This window comes from Acinonyx jubatus, chromosome E1 (genome assembly GCF_027475565.1).
Source record: "Acinonyx jubatus isolate Ajub_Pintada_27869175 chromosome E1, VMU_Ajub_asm_v1.0, whole genome shotgun sequence".
In the NCBI taxonomy this organism is placed as follows: Eukaryota; Metazoa; Chordata; class Mammalia; order Carnivora; family Felidae; genus Acinonyx; species Acinonyx jubatus.
The window spans coordinates 39,919,663-39,944,858 of NC_069397.1; the positions used below are offsets into that span (position 1 = coordinate 39,919,663).

General features: G+C 51.0%; 1 protein-coding gene across 1 annotated transcript; it reads right to left on the reverse strand.

The window, feature by feature from the left end:
- Nucleotides 1-967: 967 nt before the first annotated feature.
- Nucleotides 968-23,799, reverse strand: RAB5C (RAB5C, member RAS oncogene family). Its single transcript, XM_027049027.2, has 6 exons — nucleotides 23,641-23,799; nucleotides 5,031-5,285; nucleotides 3,361-3,512; nucleotides 3,032-3,154; nucleotides 2,022-2,115; nucleotides 968-1,297 (listed from the first exon to the last, which is right to left on the reverse strand). Exons 2-6 carry the CDS (start codon nucleotides 5,194-5,196, stop codon nucleotides 1,182-1,184), a joined length of 651 nt encoding a protein of 216 aa, XP_026904828.1. The 5' UTR covers nucleotides 5,197-5,285; nucleotides 23,641-23,799; the 3' UTR covers nucleotides 968-1,181.
- Nucleotides 23,800-25,196: the final 1,397 nt, after the last annotated feature.

Here is a 25,196-nt window from a genome sequence, read left to right on the forward strand (position 1 = left end):
GAGGGTGAGAGGACCGAGTCCTTCACAAGCCTGGTCCAGACTAACCAAAAAACCCCAAAGAGGTTGTTTCTGGTGTTTCAGAGACCAACTATTTTCAAATACAAACTGTACATCACCCCAGTAGAATCTGGAGGGAGTCGGGGAGAGGCAAATGCGGGCCCCTCAACTTCAAACTTGGTGAGATTCAGCCCCAGGTCACTCTCACCCTACCCTACCCCTTAGAGCTGGTAGAGCAAGGGCCTATTTCTCTTGGTTACCATCACCACCATCATCCCTTCACTTTTGTGGGGTGGGGGGTGGGGGAGTGAAGTTAGTTCAAGTAAGCTAGAGCAGATGCGGTCTGATAAACTGCCAGAGAGACAAGGAAGACAAGTGGGAGGTCGATCGATCGGCTGACTATATTGACAAGATACTGATTGGTTACATGTTGAAGAAAACATACAATACAAAATACAGAAAAAGTTGGTTCCATCCCCTCCCACCCACCCCCCCCTTACCCACCCACCCCCAAATACTCATCATCGTGATTTGGTCAGAACAGGGCTCAGAGCCAGAGGTCAGGGTGACGGAGGGGGAGGGGGGTTATGGGGAATGGGTTGGTGGCTGTCACAATAATGCTGTGGTAATGCTGTGGTTTCTCTCCCAGCTGTGCGTCAGGGGGTGAGGGGGGGGCTGCAGCCTGATGACAGCCAGCTGAGGGAAGAGCTGCTTCTCCCTTCCCTCGCCCCTTAGGGCCACCACCCAGAACCAAACCCACTCCAAACACAGTAAGGATATGGATGCTCTTGCTGAGTCTGCTAATCAGCAAGAGGGAAAGAAGGGTAACTGCTCCAACCCCCGCCTCCCCACATACAAGGGTGGGGGGGAACAGGGGCACGTGGCTACTACCAGCAGAGGAAGAGTGGGAGAGCAGTAGAAAGGGCTGGAAGTGGGAAGAGCAGAAGATCATATATATTAAAAAAGTGACTTAAGACTTAAAATTGAATTAGTATTTGTACAGAAAGGTGCAGGTGGAATAACTCACTCCGGCCTATGATCAAAATTCTATGGAGAAATCATGGCGGACCCCTCCCCCTGCCCCCCCAGTGGTAGCCCGAGTCGTTAAGTGCGATTGGTTAGAGTGGATTCCAGTCGGGTCGGTCAGGCGGAGGAGGTGGGGGCAGCGGGCAGGCAAGGGGGGCTCAGTTGCTGCAGCACTGGCTCCGGCTGGCTGGGTTGTTCTCCTGGAGGTCCACGCCTCGGTTCCGGCCTGGAGCACCAGCTGCATTCTGGGGCTCGTTCTTGGGAAGCTTCTTAGCTGTTTGGAAGAGGAGGGGAAATATGCATTTGTGGGGCTACCCCAATACTCTTCCAAGTATGCTTGAGTGGAAGCTGGCCTTTGTACCACCCAATCTGGGATAACCCATGGGGGAGCTTCACTTCTTTGTGCCAGGTGCATGCATTCTGAGTGTTTCAAGAAACTGAGGCACAGAGGGTGCCTGGGTGGCTCAGTCGGTAAAGTGTCCAACTTCGGCTCAGGTCATGATCTCACCATTTGAGTTCGAGCCCCACATCGGGCTCTGTGCTGACAGCTCGGAGCCTGGAGACTGCTTTGGATTCTGTGTCTCCCTCTCTCTCTGCCTCAATCTCTCTCTCTCTCTCTCAAAAATAAACAAACATTAAAAAAAACAAACCTGAAGCCAAGAGAGGTTAAATAACTTGCCCCAGGACCACAGAGTTAAATGATAAAACAAGGATTCAAACCCGGGCAGGATGACTCACTACAGAGCCAGATCAGCCTAAAGATCCTAAGAAGTGGGTAGGGGGATGGTGATGTAGGGTTTTCAGTGGGTGGTAATCTAAAGGGTCAGAAAGTGAAATGTTGAGACTTTGGCCCAGGCTGTAGAAACTTCCGGGGTGAACTCTCTATATCTGACAGTCAGATAAAGTGACCCCACAGACTTACCACATACTACAAAACAACAGCCAGGTGATAGGATAGGACCCTGGTCAGGGGAGGGGAGGGAAGGAGAGCAACTCACCTATTGCCATGAAAATTTCATTCACGTTCATCGCAGTCTTTGCTGATGTCTCCATGAACAGCAGACTGTTGTCTTCCGCATAGGCTTGTGCTTCCTGGTTTAGATGGAGGTGAGAAAGTGGGTAGGAGGGAAATGATGACAGTTGGCAGGGGCCAGGGCCCAGGATAAAAATCTTCCCTCCTCACAGTCGCCTTATACACAATAGAGACAATGCAGGGATTTTTCAGTCCCGAGGCTCTCCTGCTCTGGGTCCCCCCCAAATCTGCACCACACCCAAGGCCCCCCACTTCACATACAGCACCTCTCAGTTCACAAACATTGGCAGATGTTTTACTCAGGTTTTCCTAAGTCCATTCTGCCTTTTGCCCTTCAAAATCACTAAGCTAAAAAAATACTTCTAGAAAGTTATCCTACAAATGCACATGCACATTTGGAAAAAATACAAAAGCATGTGGATGTTGACCGCAGTGCTGCTTCCAGTCGTTTGCTATTACAAACAACCTACAAGTCCATTGGTTAAGGGCCTGGTAAAAAATACACAGTATTATGGGGCACACCCCCATCGATGTAAAGAAAGGGATTCATTCGCATGGGTATATTTTTAGAAAAATAAGAAACTGTGATGAACTTGGGGGAAGGGAGACTGAGTGTCTGGGTTGGAGATTTAAATTTCATTCCATGTATCTTCCTGTACTGCGTAAATTTTACTCGTGCGTGTTTTATGTGGATAAAAGTAATTCTTTTTCAGTAAGTTTCATTGAAAAGTCAGTTTACACAAAAAATAAGCGGAAGCTTCAGCTATCCTTATGCATACACACGCCACCAGCCGATGACAAAGAACAAGGAGAAGCAGAGAAGTCCTTCAGGCCCACATTCAAGTCACGAGAGGACAGCAGATGAAAGCGCCCCGGCCTCCCCACTTGGCCCTCTGCACAGCCCCTGAGCAGCCGAGGCTGAGCCAAGCGTGGAGCCAGCTTACTTCTCCCCACCAAGTCCTGTCCTGCCCCCACCTGGAACTCCACGGCTCTCTTGCTGGCCAGGTCCGCCTTGTTCCCTGCAAGTGCGATGACGATGTTGGGGCTAGCCTGCCTCTGTAGCTCCTTCACCCAGTTCTTGGCCCGTGCAAATGTATCCTGGGGAGACAAGGCCAGAATGTCAGAGAGACAGAGGCGGCATTCTGCCCAGGGCCACTCACTTAGGGAAGCTCGAGCTGGCAGAGCCCAAGTGTCTAAGATGCTACCGCCCTGGAGATTCTGGTGAGACACCCCCAAACGACAGAGGAAATCTGCCCACACCCCATCCAGGAACAAAGTGTTGAGAAGTAAGGGGAAATCTTTACTGTGTTGGTGATGTCATAGACCACGATGGCAGCTTGGGCCCCCCGATAGTACATGGGGGCCAGGCTGTGATACCGCTCCTGTCCAGCTGTGTCCCAGATCTCAAATTTGACTGTTGTGTCGTCCAAACAGACCGTCTGTGTGAGGAAGGCCGCTGTAAGAGGGAAGGTGGTGTTATAAGGCAAGAAGGAGCTCAAGAAGCCACCCCCACATATCTCCCCAGTACTGCATGTGGACTCTTTGCTGAGATGGGCCCAGAAAAGCCCCCAGCCCAGCGGCTGAAGCAGGGTAGGTGGTGTTTGTATTTTTCTGCCATGTGTCAAGGGGACTGGGGGTTGCACAGGCCTTACAGACCCACACTAGGCAAGGGCAGAAGGGATATCTGCCTGCACCTGAACCGTTTTAGGAGCACCTCCGAGGAGGACTGGCAAGGGGCAGGAGAGGGAAAAGCCCAGGGGAAAATGGACTCCCAAGCACAGAAGGGTGGGCCCACCACTCCCCCCGTCCCCCTACCCACCTCCCCTCACAGGGGACAGTCAGGCTGGAAGCCTCCATAGTCTCTCAGTTTGCTCCGGCCCAGGGGTGTTACTGGCCTTCGGTTTCCTGAGGACACTCACACACTTAGCTACACTGGGGCCGCCTGAAAGTACACGCTGTTCCACTGCCAGGCGGAGGCTGGGTGGCTGGCTTCCTGGCTGCCCCTGCCACCTCCAGGCATGCTGGCTAGCCTCCACCCCCAGCTTTGACCTTGACCCATTCCTGATTGGCCACCCTGTGGTTCGACCTTCAGGGAACACAGTGACCCTATCTTTGGTCTGAGGAGACAAGGGAGCATGTGGTGCTTGTGCACATGCTTCAGGAGGAGTCCCAGAGCCGGGACAGGCAGGTGGGAGTCCCCTCCCCACTGGGAACCAGGGGAGGATCCCAGAGAGCTCAGAGTGGAAGCCGGCTCCCTGCTCTGCCCTCCCCCCACGCCCCTGAGGGCCCAGGGTGGGGGAGACTGCCTCACTTCCCTGTCTCCAGCTCCTGACTCGGGTGCTGAGGAGGCAGCAGAGGACTGCTGACTCAGCCCGTTTAGTTTCCAGCTGCCTGGAAACCTCCTACCAAGAGGGCAGAGAAAGGGTGACTCAAGCCCAACGTCCGCCCTGGCCCCTAAGGTTTGTATAGGACACTGAGGCAGGGAACTGAGCCCACACCCTCACGGGCTACACGCTGACCACCAGGAAATCAATGATAGGCTCTGAGCTCGAGAGTAAAGGTCAACTTCAGAAACGCTGGCCCGCTCACCAGGCCATTTCCCCATTCTGCAAAGTAGGAGAGGCCAGGACAGACGCACTGCCTGGTACGGTCAGAAGGACCCTCAGAGATCCAGACCGAGCCTCTCCCTTCCAGAGGCCGGGTCAGTGGAAGGCCCTTAGCCAAGGCCGCGCAACAGTACAGTGGCATAATCGGGAGGAGAAGCCAGTTTTGGACTCCCAGCTAAGTCTTACTGGGTGGCGGTGGGGACTCCGGCATGGAGACCAGCTGTTGGATTTGATTCCAGGGCCCAGGTGAGGAAGAGGTGCTGCCGCCGCAGGCACATTTAGTCCCTCTGGGCAGGCGGCTCCCTTCTCAACACCAAGGCATTTCTTTGGCATTCCTGAGGCTGCCCCACTCCCTTGTGCCCACTCACCTCCAATGGTGCTCTCCTGGTACTCATGGAACTGTCCCTTGACAAAGCGGAGCACGAGGCTGGATTTGCCCACTGCAGACTCCCCGAGCAGGACCAGCTTAAACTGACAGATCTTGTTCCCAGCGGCTGGTCCGTTGGGTCGCGCTGCACCTCCCCGACCCGCCATGGCCCGTCCTGCTGTAGTGGTACCAGTGAGCGTGGGGCGGGGGCCGGTGCTGCGCGAAGAGGCACTTAGTGAGGACGGGGGACCTCCAACTGCAAGAGAGATCAACAGTACTGGTCAGGCCAGAGACTGTCGCACAGCAAGGCCTTCTTAAATCACTCTTAAATCACAGGTCTCTCCCGCTGCCCTCCCTGAGGACCTAAATCCTCCCATCCTGCCAACCCCCTGGCCCCCACCTCCCAGAAGTTAGGAGAAGAGCCCGAACTAGGATGTACTACACATCTATTTGCCCTACAATCATCTCAGCAGTGAAAAGTGGTCTCCCAACTCTAGGTTCATGGTTCTGAGCAAACATATTACTTCCCAATCCCAAGTATCACGTACACACAGGAGAACAATGGGCATATGGCAGCCTGGTGACAGTTAAGTCAACAGGCTCCTTGGAGTACCAAAAAAATCACGCGGGAAGACGCCAGGATCCAGATGAACAAACAACGAACCTGTGGTCCCATAGCTAAGATCACAGCGCACCTCGGTGCAAAGCCAGAGTGGATGGTGAGGCTGACCAGGGCACAGGGAGTCCAGATAGAAAGCTCATCAGACAAAGTGCTTGGCCAACCTTGTGGGCACTCAGGAACCAGGGACTGGCCAGTGCAAGTTGTATTCAAAATAGCCATTTTGTCCTGCTGTCTCTAGAAGGACTAACTTTCTCAGTCGGAGGCTGGACTGTGCACTGGAATCAAAGTCCCATTTCACTCCTTCATCCCAAACCTCTTCCCCCTGGTTCTCTCATTTTTGATGGACCAGAAGTCTCACACACATTAAAACACAAAACACACACAAAACCAAACACACACCCAAGCCAGAGAGCTCTGCTGGCAGTCAGAACGGCTGCCAAATTTCCCTTTTCAACAGAGACCTCAGTTCCATTCTCTACTGGCAGAGGCAGAAGGTGACGCAGAGAAGGAACAGGGAAGTATGGGAGGGCAGACACAAATGAGGGACACCGAGACCTGCACCCCAAGCAGCTGGTGTTCCACACTGACATCTTAGTCACTCTGTTAGTGATAGCTTTGGAGGCGCAAAGAAGGATGAGGAGCCTATTTCCAGAAGCCTCTAGAAGACTTATACTAAAAAATACCAGAACGTTTACAGACGAGTACTGTGACGAGGTATTTCATCCTAAACATCTGTATAGCGTCTGAACCTAAGCTGGAAAGAAAAAGCTTTGATTCAACTACCCTTAGCAGAATGGAGTCAATGCAGAGGGGTCTTCAGAACAAGAGCCCAAGGAAGTACAGCCCAGAGCTGCCCCCTCGGCAAAGGGAGTGCATCCCCCTACAGTCAGAGGACGGGGGCGTGAATGAAGAGAAGGGTATCCGTGGGCAGCGATGGGCTATGCTCATGCAAGAAGTTGACGGCAAAGGGCTTGCTTTGTTCAGTCTGAAATCCCTTTTCGCATCCCCGTCCTCCTAGCAACTCATTTAAAAAGTGAGCTTCAGGAAGCATGATTCACTAGCCAGGAAAAACAGTTTCCTTTCTGGATAGCACCAAGGGAAAAGAGGTTTGAACCGGGAGCCACCTCTTCCCCAAGAATACAGGAAGGCAGGCAGTACGGGGGGGGGGGGGGGGGGGCCGGGGAATCCCTATTAGTAACAAGAAATGCTAGTACTATGATATTTTACAGTTTTACAGCTTTCTCTTTTAAAAAAAATTTTTTTTAATGTTTACTTATATTTGAGAGAGAGACCAAAACAGAGCATGAGCAAGAAAGGGGCAGAGAAGGAGACACAGAATCACAAGTAGGCTCCAGGCTCTAAGCGGTCAGCACAGAGCCTGACGCGGGACTTGAACCCACAAAGTACGAAAACATGACCTGAGCCAAAGTCAGCTCTTAACCAACTGAGCCACCCAGGTGCCCCTACAACTTTCTCTTTTCACCCCAGTCACTGATGTTTGCGAGACTCTCCGGCCCTTGAGGCAGGGTCTGTGCTTCTGGCTTCTTTGAGAGCTTTCCTCATAAGGCCTACCAAAGAAATCCTTTTCAGAGCCGGCTAGCATTCACCGAGCAATTGCATAACCATCATCTCCCTTTAGCTTTAAAACAATCTCCCATTTTTTTTCACATAAATAGCCTGCCTCTCAGGTGTTCAATGCCCTGTTCCAGGCCACCCAGCATATAGGTGAAGACCTGGATGCGGGTTGCCTGTGTGCTCCTTTACCTCCTGTGCTCCTGGCCCATCTCCCTGCAGTGGGAAGAATGCTGGAGACAACACCCACCCTGTTTCCGGTGGCTGGGTGAGCGAGACCCTGAGACCTTCTTGTGCGGCAGCAGCCGGCTGGCCTGCAAGGTGTGGTTCCAGCCCACAGTCACAGTGATCTTGCAGGCCCTGACTCCTTCCAACTGTGGGAGGAGCCGCCCAGGGCCAGGCAGGCGACAGCAGCAGAGGGAAACCACAATGGAATTACAAGTTGGTTATTACCACAAATCCACGTGACACATCGTCCCGGCTGGGCGGCAGAGTGTGGCTGGGGCACTACAGAAGGAGGTATGAAGGAGTGGGGAGAGGGGAACGGAAGATCAAGTCCCCGATTCCAACAAAACCAAAGCAGCTGGGGCTGAGGGCTCCTGGGGTGGGAAGTAATCAGCACCCATAAGTCAAGAAATACAGAGATAACATCTAAGTCTTGTCCCCATCGAATCAGTGGGTTTCCAAACCTGCCCAGACAGAACTTGTATTTTTAACAATCCAGTGGTTCCTGACCTTGTCTGTACTTCAAAATCACCTGTGCAGCCGGCCCCTGGAGGTTCCTACAAAGGTTTGGAGGAGGGCCTGGGATCTGTATTTTTTTTTTTTAATGTTTATTTTTGAGAGAACCCGCGTGGGGAAGGGGTGGAGAGGGAGGGAGACAGAGGATTCGAAGCAGGCTCCTTGCTGACCGCAGAGAGTCCCATGTGGGGCCTGAACTCACAAACCATGAGATCATGACCCGAGCCAAAGCTGCATGCTTAACCAACTGAGCCACCCAGGAGCCCGAAGTATCTGTATTTTTTAAAAGCGCTGTAGGTGCTCCCCCCGGCACAAACTGGCAGGTGACATATTCTGCCTGGATATTGATCCTGCCTTCCAGAGGCACATGAGCAGGCACACAAGGCACTTTTTATGGCCTCCGTTGCCTCGTGGTATTATCCCTGGCCCCACTGGCTGATCACATGAACAAAGGTGTTGACCTTCCAAGACAATAAAGACACAGAGGAAGCTGATTTTGCCACAAAGGGCAAGCGAAGACATGGGCGTGTTTAGGACAGGCAAAGGCCATGCCCAGAACCCTAGGAAGCTTTATACCCTCCCCTCCCAAGATTGGAAAGCTGAGGATGCACCCAGGCAGGTGGAAAAGGTGAATTCGCACACTGAGCTGGCCTGCCAGCTGGGGGAGGGAATCTCGCTGTGGGAATCTTCTGAACCAGACGCAAGAATTACCCACGGGTATGGGCAGGTAATGGAATTATAACCAAAAATGCCATAGCAAAAATCTTCTTTCAGATAAAAATCAAATTCTCTTTAAGAGCTAAAGTTGTAGTCAGAGTTTCTTATAAGATACAGAATGGGCCAAAAGATTTTTTTTTTTAAACCAGTTTCTCCAACACCAGGAAAAACACACCAGTAGGATGGATTTCCTCCTGGATATTTTCACCAAGCTGCTAAAATGGGCACAGCTTCAGACCCATGGCAAAAGACTCACCTTGACGTGACTGCTCCCCTTACGCTCCAAGTCAGAACCTTGGTTTGTTCAGAGGCTATGGAGTATAAGCACCATCTCCAATCTCATTATCTTCATAGGAAATGGAAGAGATCACAAGGACTGGGGGGCACCTGACACTTTCCCCCACAATGTACATGAAAGGGCAGAGGGACCCAAGCTCCTAAATATATGCCCAGCCAGTTCTGGAGCCAAGGGCGGGTGAGAGAGATAAACAGCAAAATACTAGACTTACTCTGGCTTTTCTCTGCTCTGGACACTAGAAGGTCAGTGGGTACCAAACTTTTTTTTTTTATCAGAATCACCAGGGCATTTAGAAATAACCCTGACCAACTGAATTAAAATTTCTAAAAGTAGGGTCCAGAAAATGTTTTTAAAGTAAGTTCCCCCAGTGATTCTAGGCAGCCGATTTAGGCACAAGAGCTACAGCTGAGGGCACCTGGGTGGCTCAGTCGGTTGATTGTTGGACTTCGGCTCAGGTCATGATCTTGCAGTTCACGAGTTCGAGCCCCACATCGGACTCTGTGCTCTTCAGCATGGGGCCTGTGCTTTAGGTCTTCTGTCTCCCTCTCTCTCTGCCCCTCTCTCTCTCTGCATGCCCTCTCAAAAATAAATAAACATTAAAGAGCTATAGCTGATACAGGAAGGAGGGAGGAATGCCAGAGACAGAAAGGCACCCTTCCAGATCAGTGCCATGGACAACACAGGTGGATCAGACCGTGGGTGGGGACTGATTCCTGGCTTCATGCAACTACTGAAGCTTCTAAGATGCCAGATGCTGCTGCCCTTCACCCTAGCCTCCACTAGATATGTCTCTTCTCTAACCGTGAAGTCACCCACTTCATGCTTTTTGTCCTTCCTGGTAAAAGAGTGAGCAATTCCAGCTGATGGGCGTCTCTCACACTTCCTGTTTGCTTCAGAGACTTCCTCTAGCTGACAGTCCTGGCACAGCCTGGACAGTGAGCTGATTAGGGAAACCAATCAGACTCCGTTGACCAGAGGCTGAGAAGGGCTCACTCAAGGTTAGCCCCTGGGGGGGAAGGACGGAGAACCAAGTGACCCTGCCCAGGGCCCCCTAAAAGGTGGTCCTGGCCAGTGACTCTTCAGCTATACTCTAGATGAAAGCATTCCTGAATATCTAACACCACAAGAGCTGGGCAAGAAACGATGAGAGCAGAAGCAATGTGTTAGCCTGCAGAGAATGAAAAGTGGGGCACAGGAGAAGAGGTAGTTAGGTTCAAAGGTGAAGCTAGAAGACACTAAAAAGCTCGAGTCAGCCAGGGAGATGATTTACCCACAGGTTCCAGAACACAGGCCTTCCTCAAAGGGGAAAATCACCACTACCAGCACACAGGACCAGAGGGCAGACTCACAGAAGGACTACCGGGCCTCTGACTGGCTGCAGACTCAGAAGGAAGAAAAATCTGAAGCAACACAAGCCATGAGCCACATGAGATACCCACTCACCATTCCCCAGCACAGCTCACAGATTAGGACTTGGGAGACTGGTTTACTTAGAGCCTGGCTCCACCGTTTACTAGCCGAGTGACCTTGGCCAAGTCAGACAGGCAACTACTGTCAGCTTCAGTCTCTTATCTATAAAACGGTATTGTTTAATACCAATCGCATGGGGTTGTTGTCAAGGTTAAAAGAAACAATGCATAGTTCGAATAACACAGTATTAGGCCGAGGGCGAGGCTCTAGCAAATGACAGGTTTCTTACAGTACTAAGGGCCTAACTAACTAGTTTTGACTCATTGGTTGCCAAAGCTCGAGGTCCTTGAAGACCTCATCCTCCTCTTTCCAATTACAGAGGAAATGAAGTTGAGGTGAGGTGGCCTGCCTGCAGTCACAGTCAGGTGGTGGCAGAACCCAAGCCCAGGACTTGTAATTCTAGCAGGGCTTCCTCGTCACAGATAGAAAACCCGAGAATATTAACAGTGTCATCACAGCCACTACAAATAACAGGGGTTCTATGTACAAATAACAGCCTTCTATGTAGGCTTTAATGGAATATGGCTTTTAACAATGGAAAAATGAGTTTGTATCAAACTGTAAAAAAAAAAATACTGCTAGACAGGAATATTTTATATCTTGATTTGGGAGGTAGACACACAGATGTACACAAATGTAAAAATCTATCAAGCTGTCCAAGTGAGATGTATAAATCTTACTACGTGTAAGTTACACGTCAATACAGAATGTTTCCGGAATCCAATTTTGCATACAACAGTGAAAAAGTAAAGCTTACAAATGCTATGAAACCATTCTAGCTTCCCTGTATAGAAGATATTTTCTGCCTCCTCTTTAGTATAACAAAGTTCAGAATAATAAAGACAATCAAAAAGATGGATGCCTGAATTAGAAGAGGACTAAAAGAGGGGAGCCTGGCTGCCTCAGTCAGAGGAGCACGTGACTCTTGATCTCGGGGTTGGGAGTTTGAGCCCCATGCTGGGTGTGGAGATTGCTTAAATAAATAAAAAAACAAAAAAAAATAGAGGGGGTGTCTGGGTGGCTCAGACAGTTAAGCGTCCGATTCTTGGTTTTGACTCGGGTCATGATCTCACAATTCATGAGTTCAAGCTCCGCATCTGGCTCTGTGCTGACTGTGCAGAGCCTGCTTGGGATTTTCTCTCTCTCCCTCTCTCTCTCTGCCCCTCCCCAACGAACGCATGTGCTCATGCTCTCTCTCTCAAAATAAATAAACATAAAAAAAAAAAATAGAGGGCAGAGAAAGAACAAATCTCTCTCAAAATAAATAAACGTAAAAAAAAAGTAGAGGGCAGAGAAAGAACAAAAGTACCCAGCTAACAAGGCGCAAGCTAATAGGATTCAATACAAATAGGACTGCTACACACATACTAAGAATATATTTGTACTTAACTGTGGGCTGAAGAATTTTAAAGTTGCTTAAAGCTTCATAATAAAAAGGGAAGGTGACATTTATGTCTTTTCAGTGAGCAGAAAGGTTACCACAGTGACGCTGTGCACTCTCCAATCAGTCCAGAGGGAGTCTGCAGAGTCTGCAGGGTTTAGGGGGTGCAGGCTGGGGGATGGAATCAAAGAGAGGGGCATCTTCCCGTGTGACCAGTACTATGGGATTGCAACACAGAGGACCTGTGTCCCACCTGGAGGATAACAGAGGAATCTTGGCCCTGGAAGCCAGAGGCTTAGAAGGCCAGGTTGAGATTTGGGGAGAACGCTGATGGGGTGTGTCAGGCCAGGGCTGGGGCCCCTCATCCCACCACAAAGTAGGGGATTCAGGATCAGGAGAGCTGGCAGCAGGGGAGGAAGGGGTGCCGCGTTTACATAGTCACAGTAAGAGGACTGCCTTTCCAGGGGGAAGGGAAGGAAAGCATCCCAGAGAGCTGCCCAGGGTGAGCTGCGCCCCCTACCACTGCAAGATGCCCTTGAATCTGCCCGAGCCCTTAATCCATCTCCCTTAACTGGGATCAGTTTCAGCTCACTCCCCTTTCAACGAGAACTCTGCTGGGGCTGGCTGCCTGGACTTCCCCACCACAACGGGGCCCTGACACTGTCCACAGGGGTTCCTACTGGAGCCACTAACAGCACTAACACCTGCAAAAGGGGCCAGGGTGCAGGAGCTCCAGGAGTCTGAAACCCTAGAGGCACATGACCAAGAGGTCCTTTCCACTCTCCAGGCAGAACCGGGCTCCACAGCCCTTTCTTCTGGGCAGGAAGATGCCAAGGTGAGTGAGGCGGAAGCCACCCTTGAGGGACAGATCCCCAGCTTCCTAGAGCCCTGCCCCATTAAGAACATCAAGAAAGCCTTCCCTGAGCTTCGCGCTGCTTTCTTGGCTCTCGACAACAGACGATCCTGAGAAGCTGACAGAAGCAGACTCAGTGCTAACTTTCAGGCAGAGGATGGAAACCTCCAGCCCCTGTGCCTATAGGGAGGATGACTGATGGGGGCCGGGCCGGGGGGGGGGGGGAACATCACATATCTGCTGACACAGCTTGGTCACTGTAGGCTGCCTGTACTGTCCACAGAAGGGCCCCAGGAGTCATGGGTAGCTCTGAGAGCTACCCATGGGGAGCTCATTCACTGGTCGTGCTGGCCAACAGAGCCAGACGTTCGGGCGGCAGGTAGTGAGGAAGGCCAGACAGACAGGGGACCACCTGCGGCTGCACCAGGCAAAACTCGTCCTGTCTCCTGACCCTAAGAGGCACTAGGGGCCCTAGGTGCTGACACTGACACTCCTAAGACACTATTCTCCCTAAGGGGACCCAATCTCCCGACTCAGCACACCCCAGTTGGTAGGGTTGTGGTGGATCCTCTGGCCCCAACGGGGCAGCTAAGAAGTCTCAAGCAAAAGCTGGATTGAAGTTTGGTACCTTCTGCGACACAAATCCACACGCAGCTAGCTACAAGATGTGGTGGGAACAGGACTGAAGCAGAGCAGTGGCTCACGGGCCACCACCCAGCTCTTCACTTGCTAGTGCCAGAGAGAGGATGCGAAGAGAGCCGGCCAAGGCACAGGTTCTTCCCTGCTGTGATCCCAGGACAGAGTGCGAGTTATGTCAAAGCCAGTGAGTTCAGACATGGGAGCCCTGCTGACCCACAAGCCTCACAACTACCCTGTATTTGTTCTGCTGATGCAGTTACTTAATTAATCAATTAATTAATTTACTTACTTATTAATTATTTAAAAAAATTTTTTTAGTGTTTATTTTTGAGATTGAGCAGGGGAGGGGCAGAGACAGAGGGAGACACAGACCCGAAGTAGGCTCCAGGCTCCAAGCTGTCCGCACAGAGCCTGACACGGGGCTCAAACTCACGAACCATGAGATCATGACCTGAACCAAAGTTGGATGCTTAACTGACTGAGCCACCCAGGCGCCCTCATGCAGTTACTATTTACTTAGGACAGTTCTAGCTGGGATCCCAGCAACGCAGAGCCCGTCTTCCCCTCTGGCTCTGGAGGGTCTCTGCGGGGGCCAGGAGCACCAGCCGGGCCAGCTGCCACTTCTGCTCCTGCCACATGCCCAGAAAGATGCCAAGAACCTCTGCTGAATGTCAGGGTCATCAGCCACACCTGTTTGTTGGGCTACTCATACCAACAAGTGACCAGCAACTGACATCCCTCACAAACCCTTCCTGTCTTTACCAAAAAAATGAAAACAAAAGAAAGGCAAGTGAATTCACTGCCCTCAGCTCCTAAATAGACAGCAGAGGGCAGAGACCGTGTTTGAGAAGTGAATGTGGAAAAGAGAATCAGGTATTAGACACCAGCAAACCAAATTCCTCTTGCTCAGACACCACATACACTGTGGTTCAGAGGCCGCCCAACTAACAAGAAACAAGGTCAAAGTTCCCACTGTGAGATCTGAGGGACGAAGGCAACTCTCAAGAGCCTGGATACAAAGCACAGTATTTTAGGCAGGCTTTTTCTTTCTTTTTTTAAACATTTATTATTTTTGAGAGAGAGAGAGAGCAGGAGAGAGGCAGAAAGAGGGGGGGGTAGAGAGGATCCCAAGCAGGCTCTGTGCTGACGGGAGCGAGCCTGATGCGAGGCTCAAACTCAGGAACCCGAGATCATGACCTGAGCCAAAGTCGGACACTCAACCCACTGAGCCACCCAGGCGCCCCTGACTTTTTCTTCCTTAATCTTTGCTGAACAAAATGCAGAAAGAGTGCCAGGTGAAGAAACCAAGCAATGAATGAGTCTAAACAAGTTTCAATGAATGAGTCCTACTTCTACTTCCATGGCCCCAAATTATCATAAGACTGGTACAGGTGGCAAGAGGTTGGAGAACTTGGGGGCTTGAGATGAAGAGTGAAGAGGGTAGAGAAATTAAGGGCACTGTTACAGATGAAAAGGAGCACACAACAACATTCTCCAAGGCTGCACTACGGGTTTCCTTTGTTTTAACAGCACATGATATCAAGCCAGACACACAGTAGGTGCTCATAAACAGAGTCTGCAATACAGGCCTGGTTGGGTCTGGCAAGTGATGCGGCAGTCGAAGGCTTAAATCCACATCCACCTGCCAGGCTGCTCACACCCCATCACAAGCCACAGCCCAGCCCAGCCCAGCCAAGGAACCTCTTTACTACCTCAGACAGGACCTCTTAGGTTTCTTCTGCATAGGGGCTAAGAGCACAAGTCTTGGAGTCAGACCAACTCCAGTTCAAGTCCCGGAGCCACCACGTACTGGGGTGACCTGGTGTTGTCACTGGACCCATTTTCCGATACATAAGCTAGAAAGACTAATGCCCATCTCCCAAGGCTGCTGGGAAGAGGATACACGTGAGACTTGGCAGAGGGCCTGGCTCCGAGCAAGCCCTTCATAAATGTTCCTGGGGTGGGGAAGCCCCTGACCCTGGAGTTCCCTACGAAGGAAGGAGATCCTCAATCAGTATGTTCACTCCTTGTTCACACGTTTCTTCTGCTTACAGTCTCCTTGGACCCCATTCTTCAATGTCCCTCATTTGGAGAGAATGCTGAACACATCGACTATGGTCTGAATGTCTGTGCCCCGCTCCCCCCCCCCCTCCGGCCGTGTTCATACGTTGAAATCCTAACCCCAATGTGATGGTATCTGGAGGTGATTAAGCCATGCGGGCAGCATGCTCATGATTGGGATTAGTGCCCTTTTAAAGGAGGCTCCAGAGAGCTCCCTTGCCCCTCCAGCCATGTGAGGACATGGAGAGAAGCTGGCCTGGAAGAGGGCCTTCACCACAGCCCGACCATGCTGGCTGCCCCTCTAATCTTGGACTTCCGGCCTCTAGAACTGTGAGAAATAAATGTCCTTGTTTATAAGCCGGGCAGTCTGTGGGATTTGGGTATGGCAGCCTGAACAGACTAAGATGGCGACTTTTAACAGTGTCCTAGAAAAAGGACCAGTTCACCCTTGATGTCCTGTGTCGTGTCAATAACCCTCACCCTGTATTCTCTGGAGACTGGCTTCCAAAGCCACAAGAATGAAGAGGGGACCACCACTATCCGGAAAAATCAGCAGGGTTGAACCCTCAAACAGGTAAACAATAACCCCTTAAAAAAAAAAAGAAAAGAAAGAAAAAGCCCCACAAGAGAAAGCATCTCAAAGCCCAATGCCCTTCCTTCCATTTCAAAGCCTCTTTCAGGAAAGGGAAGAAGTAGTTCAGTTGTGGAGGGGGGGGAGGGGAGGGAGGGGACAGGACTAGGACAGCTGACAAAGAAACCAGAGTTCCTTTTAAAGAACCAGGCTGGAAATGCTAGAGGTTTGGAAATTGGCGTCATTAATCACCACAGCCTCTGAGCAGCTCAGAGAGCAATGTGATGACTAGGAGAGCAGCCAGGGTGAGGAAGGCCACCCACACCCTCCCCCACTCCTGGGATGCTCTGACAGAGCCACCTGAAGAGGACACACAGGCAGCTAGGAATAGAAGACTAGAGGCTTGTAAACCAACTCCTGTTAAGATCCCAAGTTAGTGTTGCCAGAAGGGCTCAAGTTACACATCTTCAGAGGGCTGACAGTACAACAGAAGGATTTAAGCTATTCAATGATTCAGGATCACAGCTCAAAGTGACAGCCTGCCCTGGGCCTGCCTAGAGCCACAAACCCTCCCAAAGGGGAGGTCTGTTCTTGAATGGCAGCAAAACAACACTGGCCCAGGCCACAGGGACTCCCTTCTAAGGCCGAGTTCTGGAAGGTCTGGCTGGAGCACTTGGCACCTGAAATAGAGGACAGTCATGTATCTTATCTTCCTAAATGGATAGTGAACTCCAGAGCAAACACCAAATCTGACCATTCGGGGATCAGTCGAGTTGTTGGATCAGTCAAAACATCAGGCAGGGGTACAAGAAGTATGAATGGGTGAGTCGAGAAGCAACAGCCTGCTCCTGGGGTCAACTGCCAGGAGTCTCCCACACACATTTCCCAGGGGCATCTTCACCTTGTTGAACTCTGGTGTCTTCAGTGACTAACCAGCAAGACAAGAAACTAATTGAACCCAGCCACACAGGTCCATATCAACATACTTAGAGGAAACAGTTGCTAAAAAAAAGGCAGTGGTCTTGAAGAGATAGCCGATTCTAGGACTGGGGCAGGAAATATGCAAGGTGAGCCTGGAGCATCTAGTAGTGACGAAAAATAAAGAAGTGCTCAAAAGGGGCACCTGGGTGGCTCTGTGGTTAAGTGTCTGACTTCGGCTCCAGTCATGATCTCGAGGTTCATGAGTTCGAGCCCCGCATCTGGTTCTGTGCTGACAGCCCGGAGCCTGGAGCCTGCTTCGGATTCTGTGTCTCCCTCTCTCTCTGCCCCTCCCCCACTCCCGCTCTGTTTGTCTCTCTCAAAAATAAACATTAAAAAAAAAAAGTGCTTAAAAAATGAACCCCCCCACCCCAATGATGGGGTGGGTCAAAGGGACCTGAGAGACCTCCCAGTGACCAGACCTGGAACAATCTGAGCAATAAAATAAAGTAGTACTGGATTACAAACCAAAATACAAATATCCATGAGTCCATACTGTTATAAATAAATGAATAAATGGGGGCGCCTGGGTGGCTCAGTCGGTTAAGCATCCAACTCTTAATCTCAGCTCAGGTCATGATCTCACGGTTTGTGGGATCGAGCCCTGCATCGGGCTCTGTGCTTAAGTGCAGAGACTGCTTGGGATTCTTCCTCTCCATTACTCTCTCTCTGCCCCTCTCCTGCTCACTCTCTCTCTCTCTCTCTCAAAATAAGTAAATTAATTAAATTTTAAAAAAAGAATAAAGAACTGAGGGACAACAAACAAATCTCTCCTATTCCAGAATTCCAAATAATTCACGTAGATACACTGCCCTTGAGGAGAGAGGCACAGTCCCCCACTCGAGTGTGCGCTATACATAATGACCTCCTTCCAAAGAGGACAGTACAGAAAGGGGAGGGGAGACAGCGACTTTCCAGTGGAGAGACCTGACGAACATCACCTCAGCCAGGTGACCAAGGCTGACATCAACAGAGGTAAGTCACGTTAACTGCATGTACTCTTGATGTGTGATGAAAGCAGCATGTCACCTGTGTGGTCTTCCTTCCCCTGACTCATAACCCCAGTGTAATCATGAAGAAAACATTAGACGAATCCCAACCGAAAACACACTAAAAAATACCTGAGCAGTATTCCTCAAGATGGTCAAGCTCATCAAAAACAAGGAAAGCCTAAGAAACTGGCTCAGCCAAGAGGAGCCTAAGAAGACACGCCAACTAAATGCAATGTGGTGTCCGGATGGGATCTTGGAACAGAGAAAGGACCTCAGATAAAAGCGAAAGGAATCTGAGTGAGGTGCGGACCTTTCACGAACAATTACGTATCAAAATTGGTTCACTCAGTGTGACAAATATGCAATACTGATGTAAGAGGTTAATAGTAGCAGAAAGTGAGCATGAGAAAACTGACAGCTGTGCTACCTATGAAGTTTTTCTAAAACTATTCTGAAATAAAGTTAATTAAAAAAAAAAAAAAAGGCAGTGGCTCATCTTGTGGCAAAATGAGATCCAAGGACACCAGTGACCATGAGCTCATGTTCCTAAGACAAGTGAACTCTCCACGGAGCCACACTGAGGGGTGCGTGGGAAGAGGGGTGGCAGGAGCCACATCAGTGGTCCCGAGGTGCCCCACCCCACAGGCACAGGGCCTGAGAGTTTGAAGGCCATGGGAGTAGGTCACAGAGGGAAGGCTGCTCTCACCACTCCTGTCCACACAGCTGCTGGTGCCACTTTCTTAAGATCTCCCCCCTTCACGAATGAGCCCATGCAGATGTGCAAAGCAGCAGCCCCGTGTCAGAGGTGAAGTCACCCCCAGTGATCTTGCTGAGTCCCAGCCTGCCATTGGTGCCACCTCGCCACAAGCAGCCACCGAAGCACAGCTACTGGGTACACGTGCTGCAGAAGGTGGCCAGCGGAACTGTGGATGGCCAAAGCCATGGCCGCCTTTCCCCATGAAACCCTTCACTGGAAAGATTGGAGACTGGGAGACGGCAACCCTCTGGAAATTTAGTCTGTGACCTGTCCCCACCCCCATGTCATCTGCACTGTAACATTCATCCCATTCACTTGTTTGCTCTCCTGCGTGTGAGCAACTTGTTGGAGGACAGGCCAAAGATATGGGCCAGGCTTCGGGATCCACACTGTGTGAGCTCAGAAAGTGTGTGTTAAAAGACGTGGGCAGACATGTGCTTCAAGGGCACCTATGAATGTCTGCCCTCTTCTTTAACAACCCCAGCAGGGGACCTTCCATGATGGGGACCATGGGAGGCCTGGACACACAGATAAAACAGGACATGACCCTTCCAGGGCTCAGGCACTAGACAAGGGGTACTAAGACCAAAGTGCAGGGAGGGGAAAAGCCCTCAGCCTAGAGGAAGGGAAGGCTTCACAGAGGAAGTGACGTTTCAACGGCCAACTGCACTTTAAGAGGAAAAGTCAGGAAATGTGCCTCGGAGGCAGGTGAGGCAGAGAAGAGCCTTGGAGGCAAAGGGAGGAGCACACAGCCCAGAAATGGGACAAGAGGGGTATCCAAGCACAGACTTGATTCTGACCCGACTGGGAGTTCCCCACCATAACGAGGGGATTAAACACAGTACCACCCTTCTGGGGTTGTCAGGAGGATTAAGGAGTCAGGACATATGAATGGCTAAGAAGGGCGTAGCAAAGCTCAAAAAGTTGCGTTTTTACTTGTATTATTATTCCAATATCCAGGAGACGGGGTATTTAATCTGAGAACTACTCTCTTAAAATACCAGGCTATTAATGTGGAAGACTCCTTAAGATATATTCCAATTCTCTGCCATGACTCTTGGAAGCACTATTACCTGGACTTGGTGACATCCCAGTTTATAAATCCTATCCTACAGGGCACCTCAGGTCATGATCTCAGGTCATGATCTCAGCTCAGGTCATGATCTCAAGGTTATGAGTTGGATCCCTGCGTCAGGCTCTGTGTTGATGGCATGGAGCCTGCTTGTGATTCTCTCTCCCTCTTTGCCCCTCCCCCGCTCATGTTCTTTCTTTCTCTCTCTCTCTCTCTCTCTCTCAAAATAAATAAACTTAAAAAAAAAAAGTATTATAAATCCTACCTGAAGCAGTGCTTCTCAAATAGCCCCAACAAAAGCACCCCTGATTAAAGTCAGGGGAGAGGAAATGCAAAACTCCAGGAATCTGGGAATCGAACCCAAAGCAGCCTGCCACAAACAAAATATTGTCTTTAAGTTTCTTGTGTTAGCTTAAACTCATGTCAACTTTGCATTCCAATCTGTAATAGATCCATGACTGTTTTAATACAAAAATGCTTAAAACTAAGATGGAAGTGCCTAGAAGATGCAAAGACCCCTCTTAGTCGGTGGCTTGGACTACCCACAGCACAGGACCCCTGCAGGGTCCAAGAACCCCAGATGAAGAAGCACAGTCATGGCCTTAGCATTCTCTTCTGCATAATGGGAATAGAACCCACACCGATTCTGACCGGTATCTGTGAGATCAGACAACATGTGAAACCATGAAGCAGAGCGCCAGGCGACACAGCAACACTTGGTACAAATGCTGAAGCAGAATCTTCGGGATGAATTATAATGTGCCTTCGAAACCCCACTGATCCATAAAATTGCTATTTGTGGGTATCTGGCTATCCTGTGCCAGGCACCGGACTAGCTCCTTTACCCTGTTTCTAATTCTGCAAAATACTTCGTATCCCCATTTTACTGGAAGAAACAGAGGCTCAACAAGATCAAGTCACAAGTCCAAGGCCAGGCGACTGGTAAGTGGGGGAGTCCAGACAACAACTCAGCTCTGGCTGACTCTATAAAGCTGTGCTTTCCACCCTACCGTAACACCTCTCTGTTTACTGGGCAAGGCTCAGAAGAAGGATGTTTCTAAGAAGGACTTGCTTCGTGGGGCTGAATTTGAATTTTGACCTTGCTGTTTCCATGTAAATTCTAGTGAAAGGAGCTACTGGTGGACAGCCACATTCTTCCCACCCGCAAGCAGAAAGGGGAATCAGGGGGTGAAGCAGAAGCCGTGCTGCTGGCTCCCAACACCCATAACCCGGCCCAGAGAGACCCCTGAGCCCACTCACTTTTACTTTCATTTTCTAGCCATCACGACTTTCCCAGAAGTGAATGCTACAGATGTCAGCAAACTCCCGCCCCGAAGAGTACTGACTTGGGACTCATAACTACCATGGTCCCCAGAGGCCGAGGAGATGGGGGTCATGGAGGATAGGAAGGTGGTGTGGGGGTGGGGAAAAAAACAGAAGCAGAGGAGGGCATCAATGACACGGACGCTAAAGGGTCTGCAGTGGGGCCCCTGCCTGCTCACCCTGCGTGCCCATTCCTTGAAGCAGCCCGAAGAAGGGCCCACTCTTAGGGAAAAAGAGGCACATGGATTCCTAAATCCCAAGCCCCGGTTCTACCACCTTCTAACCAGATGACCTAAGGCTAGCTACTTTAAATTCCTTCAGCATCATCTCTAAAATGGAGATACAAAATCTCATGATCTCCCAGGACTCTTGTAAGGAACAGGTATGAAAAGAACTTTGTTTCTTGGGAGGATCATGTGTGAAAAAACCCTGCAGCTTTAAAATGATTTCTAAAAATCCATCGTTACCACCTCTCCATTGCATGAAGGCAGAAAAGGCCAACTAGTTGAAAGAGGCAAGAGAGGAGAGGCTTCTGTGGCACACAGAGCCCTTCCTCTTTTTGCCAAGCAATGTCAGATCTCTGCTTGGACTCTACAATCCCTGGATACCGGAAGCGGCTGCCTGACTACCGGGGGCACTGATGCCTTCCACATCTCTCTGAAAGGGAGAGCTTCTCCTTCAAAAACCTGTTTCAGAATTCTGGCCGGGAGAGCATGTCCAGACAAAGAGGGTCCCCTCAGAAGGCTGGCAGCCTCATCCTGTGACTCTCAAAGAGTTCCAGAAACCACAACCCTCGACAGGCGAGATAAGTTTGGTCAGAGACCGATGGCCAGTGAGCAGTCAGGCCTCTCCAGCCCTGCCCCTCAGAGGCACAGGCTGACCAGATTAGAGAAACTAGACTGGCCACAGAAGTCTCCAATAACCTTCCAAAGAAGACCACACTAGTGGTCCAACTGTTGACCCCAATAAGGTAGGCTTTTTTGTTGTCCAATAAAAAACGAAATGAGTGCATCCCAGGTCTAGCTCAAAAGTTTGTAGGAGTGAGACACTGGTGACTGACTGTCCAGAAGAAGTCAGAAAAGGTCTCAAGGCAAAAAAAAAAAAAAACAAAAAAACGTTTAGCACCTGTAAGGGCAGTAAAGACGGTGCAGAACACTGAAGAGCTACAGAAATTCCCAAAGACTGCATGGCCTTTCCTCCCTTCCTCGGATGTGATAGCAAGGGTCGGTCATGGCCTCAAAGAGTCAGGCTACTCTCGTTAAGGTACAGTCTTGGCCTGTACTTTGGCCACATAACAAAGAACCTCCCAGGCTGGTCTGAGACAACAGCCATTTCACACACCTAAGTCCCAAGCACTAGACAAGGATCAGATGTCAGTACAGGCTGCCTCTTGGAAAGGCTGGGGGGAATCAGCCCTTTCTGGCATGTATGGGAATCCCTTGGGCTACAAAAATCAGCACATCAAGAAGCCAGAGGTGCCACTGTGCTCTCACCTTGCTTCTCTATAATCTACAATTTGTCCAAGCCCAGAAGGGACTAGAGAGGCCCTAGGACTAGAAGTGGCATAGACCTGTTGATCAAGGAGATGTGTGTGTGTTTGAGAGTGGGAAAGAGATGAGCCAGGACCCTTTGATTCCAGATTCCTAATTTTTGGTCTTTTCCCTCCGCCCTAAAGACCAACAGACAGCAGTCCTAGGAGGAGCAGTCCCTCTGAAGCAGCTTGGAAACCACTCACGTGCTCTGGGAGGACAGGGCTGAGCCTGGAGCAAGGGGGAGGGGGAGAGGGGGGAGAGAAAGAAGATAATGAATGGGCAGATCCACCCTGATCTGTGATCTGTAGCTAGGATTAAGCAAACCTCAGCTAAATTTTTCAGAGGCAGGAAGAGAAATACACTCAGAAAACACAACTAGGGAACAATATAACTAGAGGACAGATATGGGGGTGGAGGGGGCAAGACAAGAAGGCAGTTCATCCCTAAAAAGTGGCCAAGACTTCAAATTCTGCTGAGATCCTGGCTGGCTCCCTGGCTCGAGGAAAGAGGGGAAGGGAGGAGCTATGGGAGCCTGTGAGAGTGGAACGCTGTCACCCAGGACCCCTCCGCCCTCCCCCCCCCCACCCCCCCAGGAAATCGAGATAAAATTTCCCTAGGGCTGGAGGGGACAACTGTTTTTGTGGGACGGTGTGGGCCGGCGGGGAGGAAAACCGCGACAGACAGCACTCCTCGCCACCTCTATAGAGAAGGAAGACCGCCTCCTTCATACCTAGCAAAGATTCCTCCAGTTCTGGGAGCAGAGGGAGCAGAATTTGGGGTCTCTCTCTCCCACAACTGGACTGGACAGGCCAGAGGAGAGCCCTGGGGGTGTCCCAAGGCTCATAAAGGGCCGGTTAGAGTGGGTAAGAAGGGCCCCCCTTTGGCCCGACGTCTGGGGAGCCCCTTAAGAGGGGGCTACGGGTCGGGGGAGGGGTCACTATCCCCCTAAGCCGGGGTTGGGCGGGAGGAAGTGCTGCCCCGAAGAGGGTTCAACGCGAACGAGACACTGGGTCGCGGGACAGGCACACTCACGGAGGCTCCGGGGCGGCGGCGTTACTTGGGGCCGGGGCTCGGACAGGCTCCGCTCCTCTCCCCCCGGCGGTGTCCCAGGCTCCGGCCTCCACTTCCGCCTTTCAGCCGCTCCGGATCCGGATCTCCACCTCAGACCCGCCCCTCAATACTCCTAGGTGACTGACAGGGCGGAGAGACCAATGGGAGGCACTCTTGACCGATTTACAGGCGACGCCTGTGGGGGGCACGGGCGAGGCGGGAGAGCGCGCGCGAGGGACGGCGGGACTTGTAGTTCAGAGAACTGGGAGGAGCCGGTGGCCGCCTGGGACTTAGGGTTAGGGTGGAGCCCGCTGCCGGCGAGGCGGAGCCCGGCCGGGAAAATTTTAAAGCCAGGGCTGCCAAACGCGTCACCCTGGGTTCCAGGAGCCCCGAGGGGAGGCGGGTGGCAGAGCGCTGGAAGAGGGCAGACGACTGTGTGAGCAGAATTGGGAAAGGAAAAATATGGTGTGAATGAATAATGCACATGAGGCCGCAGTCCTGAGCACTGGCTAAACCGGAGAAGCCTCTGTCTGCACAGAGCTGCCAAGTCAGCTCTGGGAGCCCGACTGTTGGGGACATTCTGTAATGAGGAAGGTGACGGAAGTGCTATAGGAAGGGTTCTCTGGAGGTGAACCAGAGAGATCAAAAGGAGAGCTCCTGCCACTGCTCAGCCGTAAGCCAGGACCCTCCTCCTTTGGCTGAACATCAAGACACACCAGGATCACCTCTACCTCTGCCTCCCCCGACCCCGACCCCGACCCCGACCCCGAACCAGCTCCTGTCTCTGATGCCAAATATGGAGCCGGACTACTTCTGCTTTGGCTCTCCCCATCCATAAATACAGATTAGAACCATTTGTGTTTGCCTCCCCCACCTTGACCTCCATATGGATCAGGACTATTTCTATTTTTCTTTTTTCTTTTCTTCTTTCTTTCTTTCTTTTCCTCTTTCTTTGCTTCCCTTAATGTGGATTAGGACCACTTCTGTCTCCGCCCACCCCCCTCCCCCAACACGGACCGGTATCTCCTCTGCGTTTGCATCCCACTCCCAGGAATACTACTCAAAACTTGTATGGAATCAAAGCTCAGTCCAGAGACAGCTGTGGGCGTTGTTCCTGTGACACCTGCTGACACCAATCATACTTTGGAGCCTGAGCTGAAGAATCAACCTGTCTGGGACCGCCTGCCGCAAAACTGCCCACACCTAGTTCCATCTGGTCACCAGAGCGCCGCTTTCTAACAATAGCCATAACCCCCATTTCCCCACCCCTGCATCCCTGCAGTGATCATCTGAGAAGTGAAAGCTAAGAGGGAAGAGAGGACTTAAGAGAGCAAAGGAGACGGGCAGAGTGGAATTCCTAGCAGGTTCTTGGCTAGTGACAAGCTTTTCCCCCCAGACCCTGCTGTACCTAGCCTGTAACAGGTACAGGATTGGTTATACAAGATCAGTGGGGCGTCCCACTGGCTACCTTTCCAGAGCTGGAGGTGGGTCTGAGTCAGGACTCTGTGCCTCTCACACACTGTGTCTGAATCTGTGGC

Excerpts from the sequence above, each read along its gene's own strand:
- RAB5C (XM_027049027.2), bottom strand. The coding sequence starts at position 5,196 with ATGGCGGGTCGGGGAGGTGCAGCGCGACCCAACGGACCAGCCGCTGGG. Across the intron at positions 3,155-3,360 it reads TCTATGACATCACCAACACA|GATACATTTGCACGGGCCAA; the intron begins GTAAAGATTTCC and ends TTGTCTCCCCAG. Across the intron at positions 1,298-2,021 it reads TGAAATTTTCATGGCAATAG|CTAAGAAGCTTCCCAAGAAC; the intron begins GTGAGTTGCTCT and ends TCTTCCAAACAG.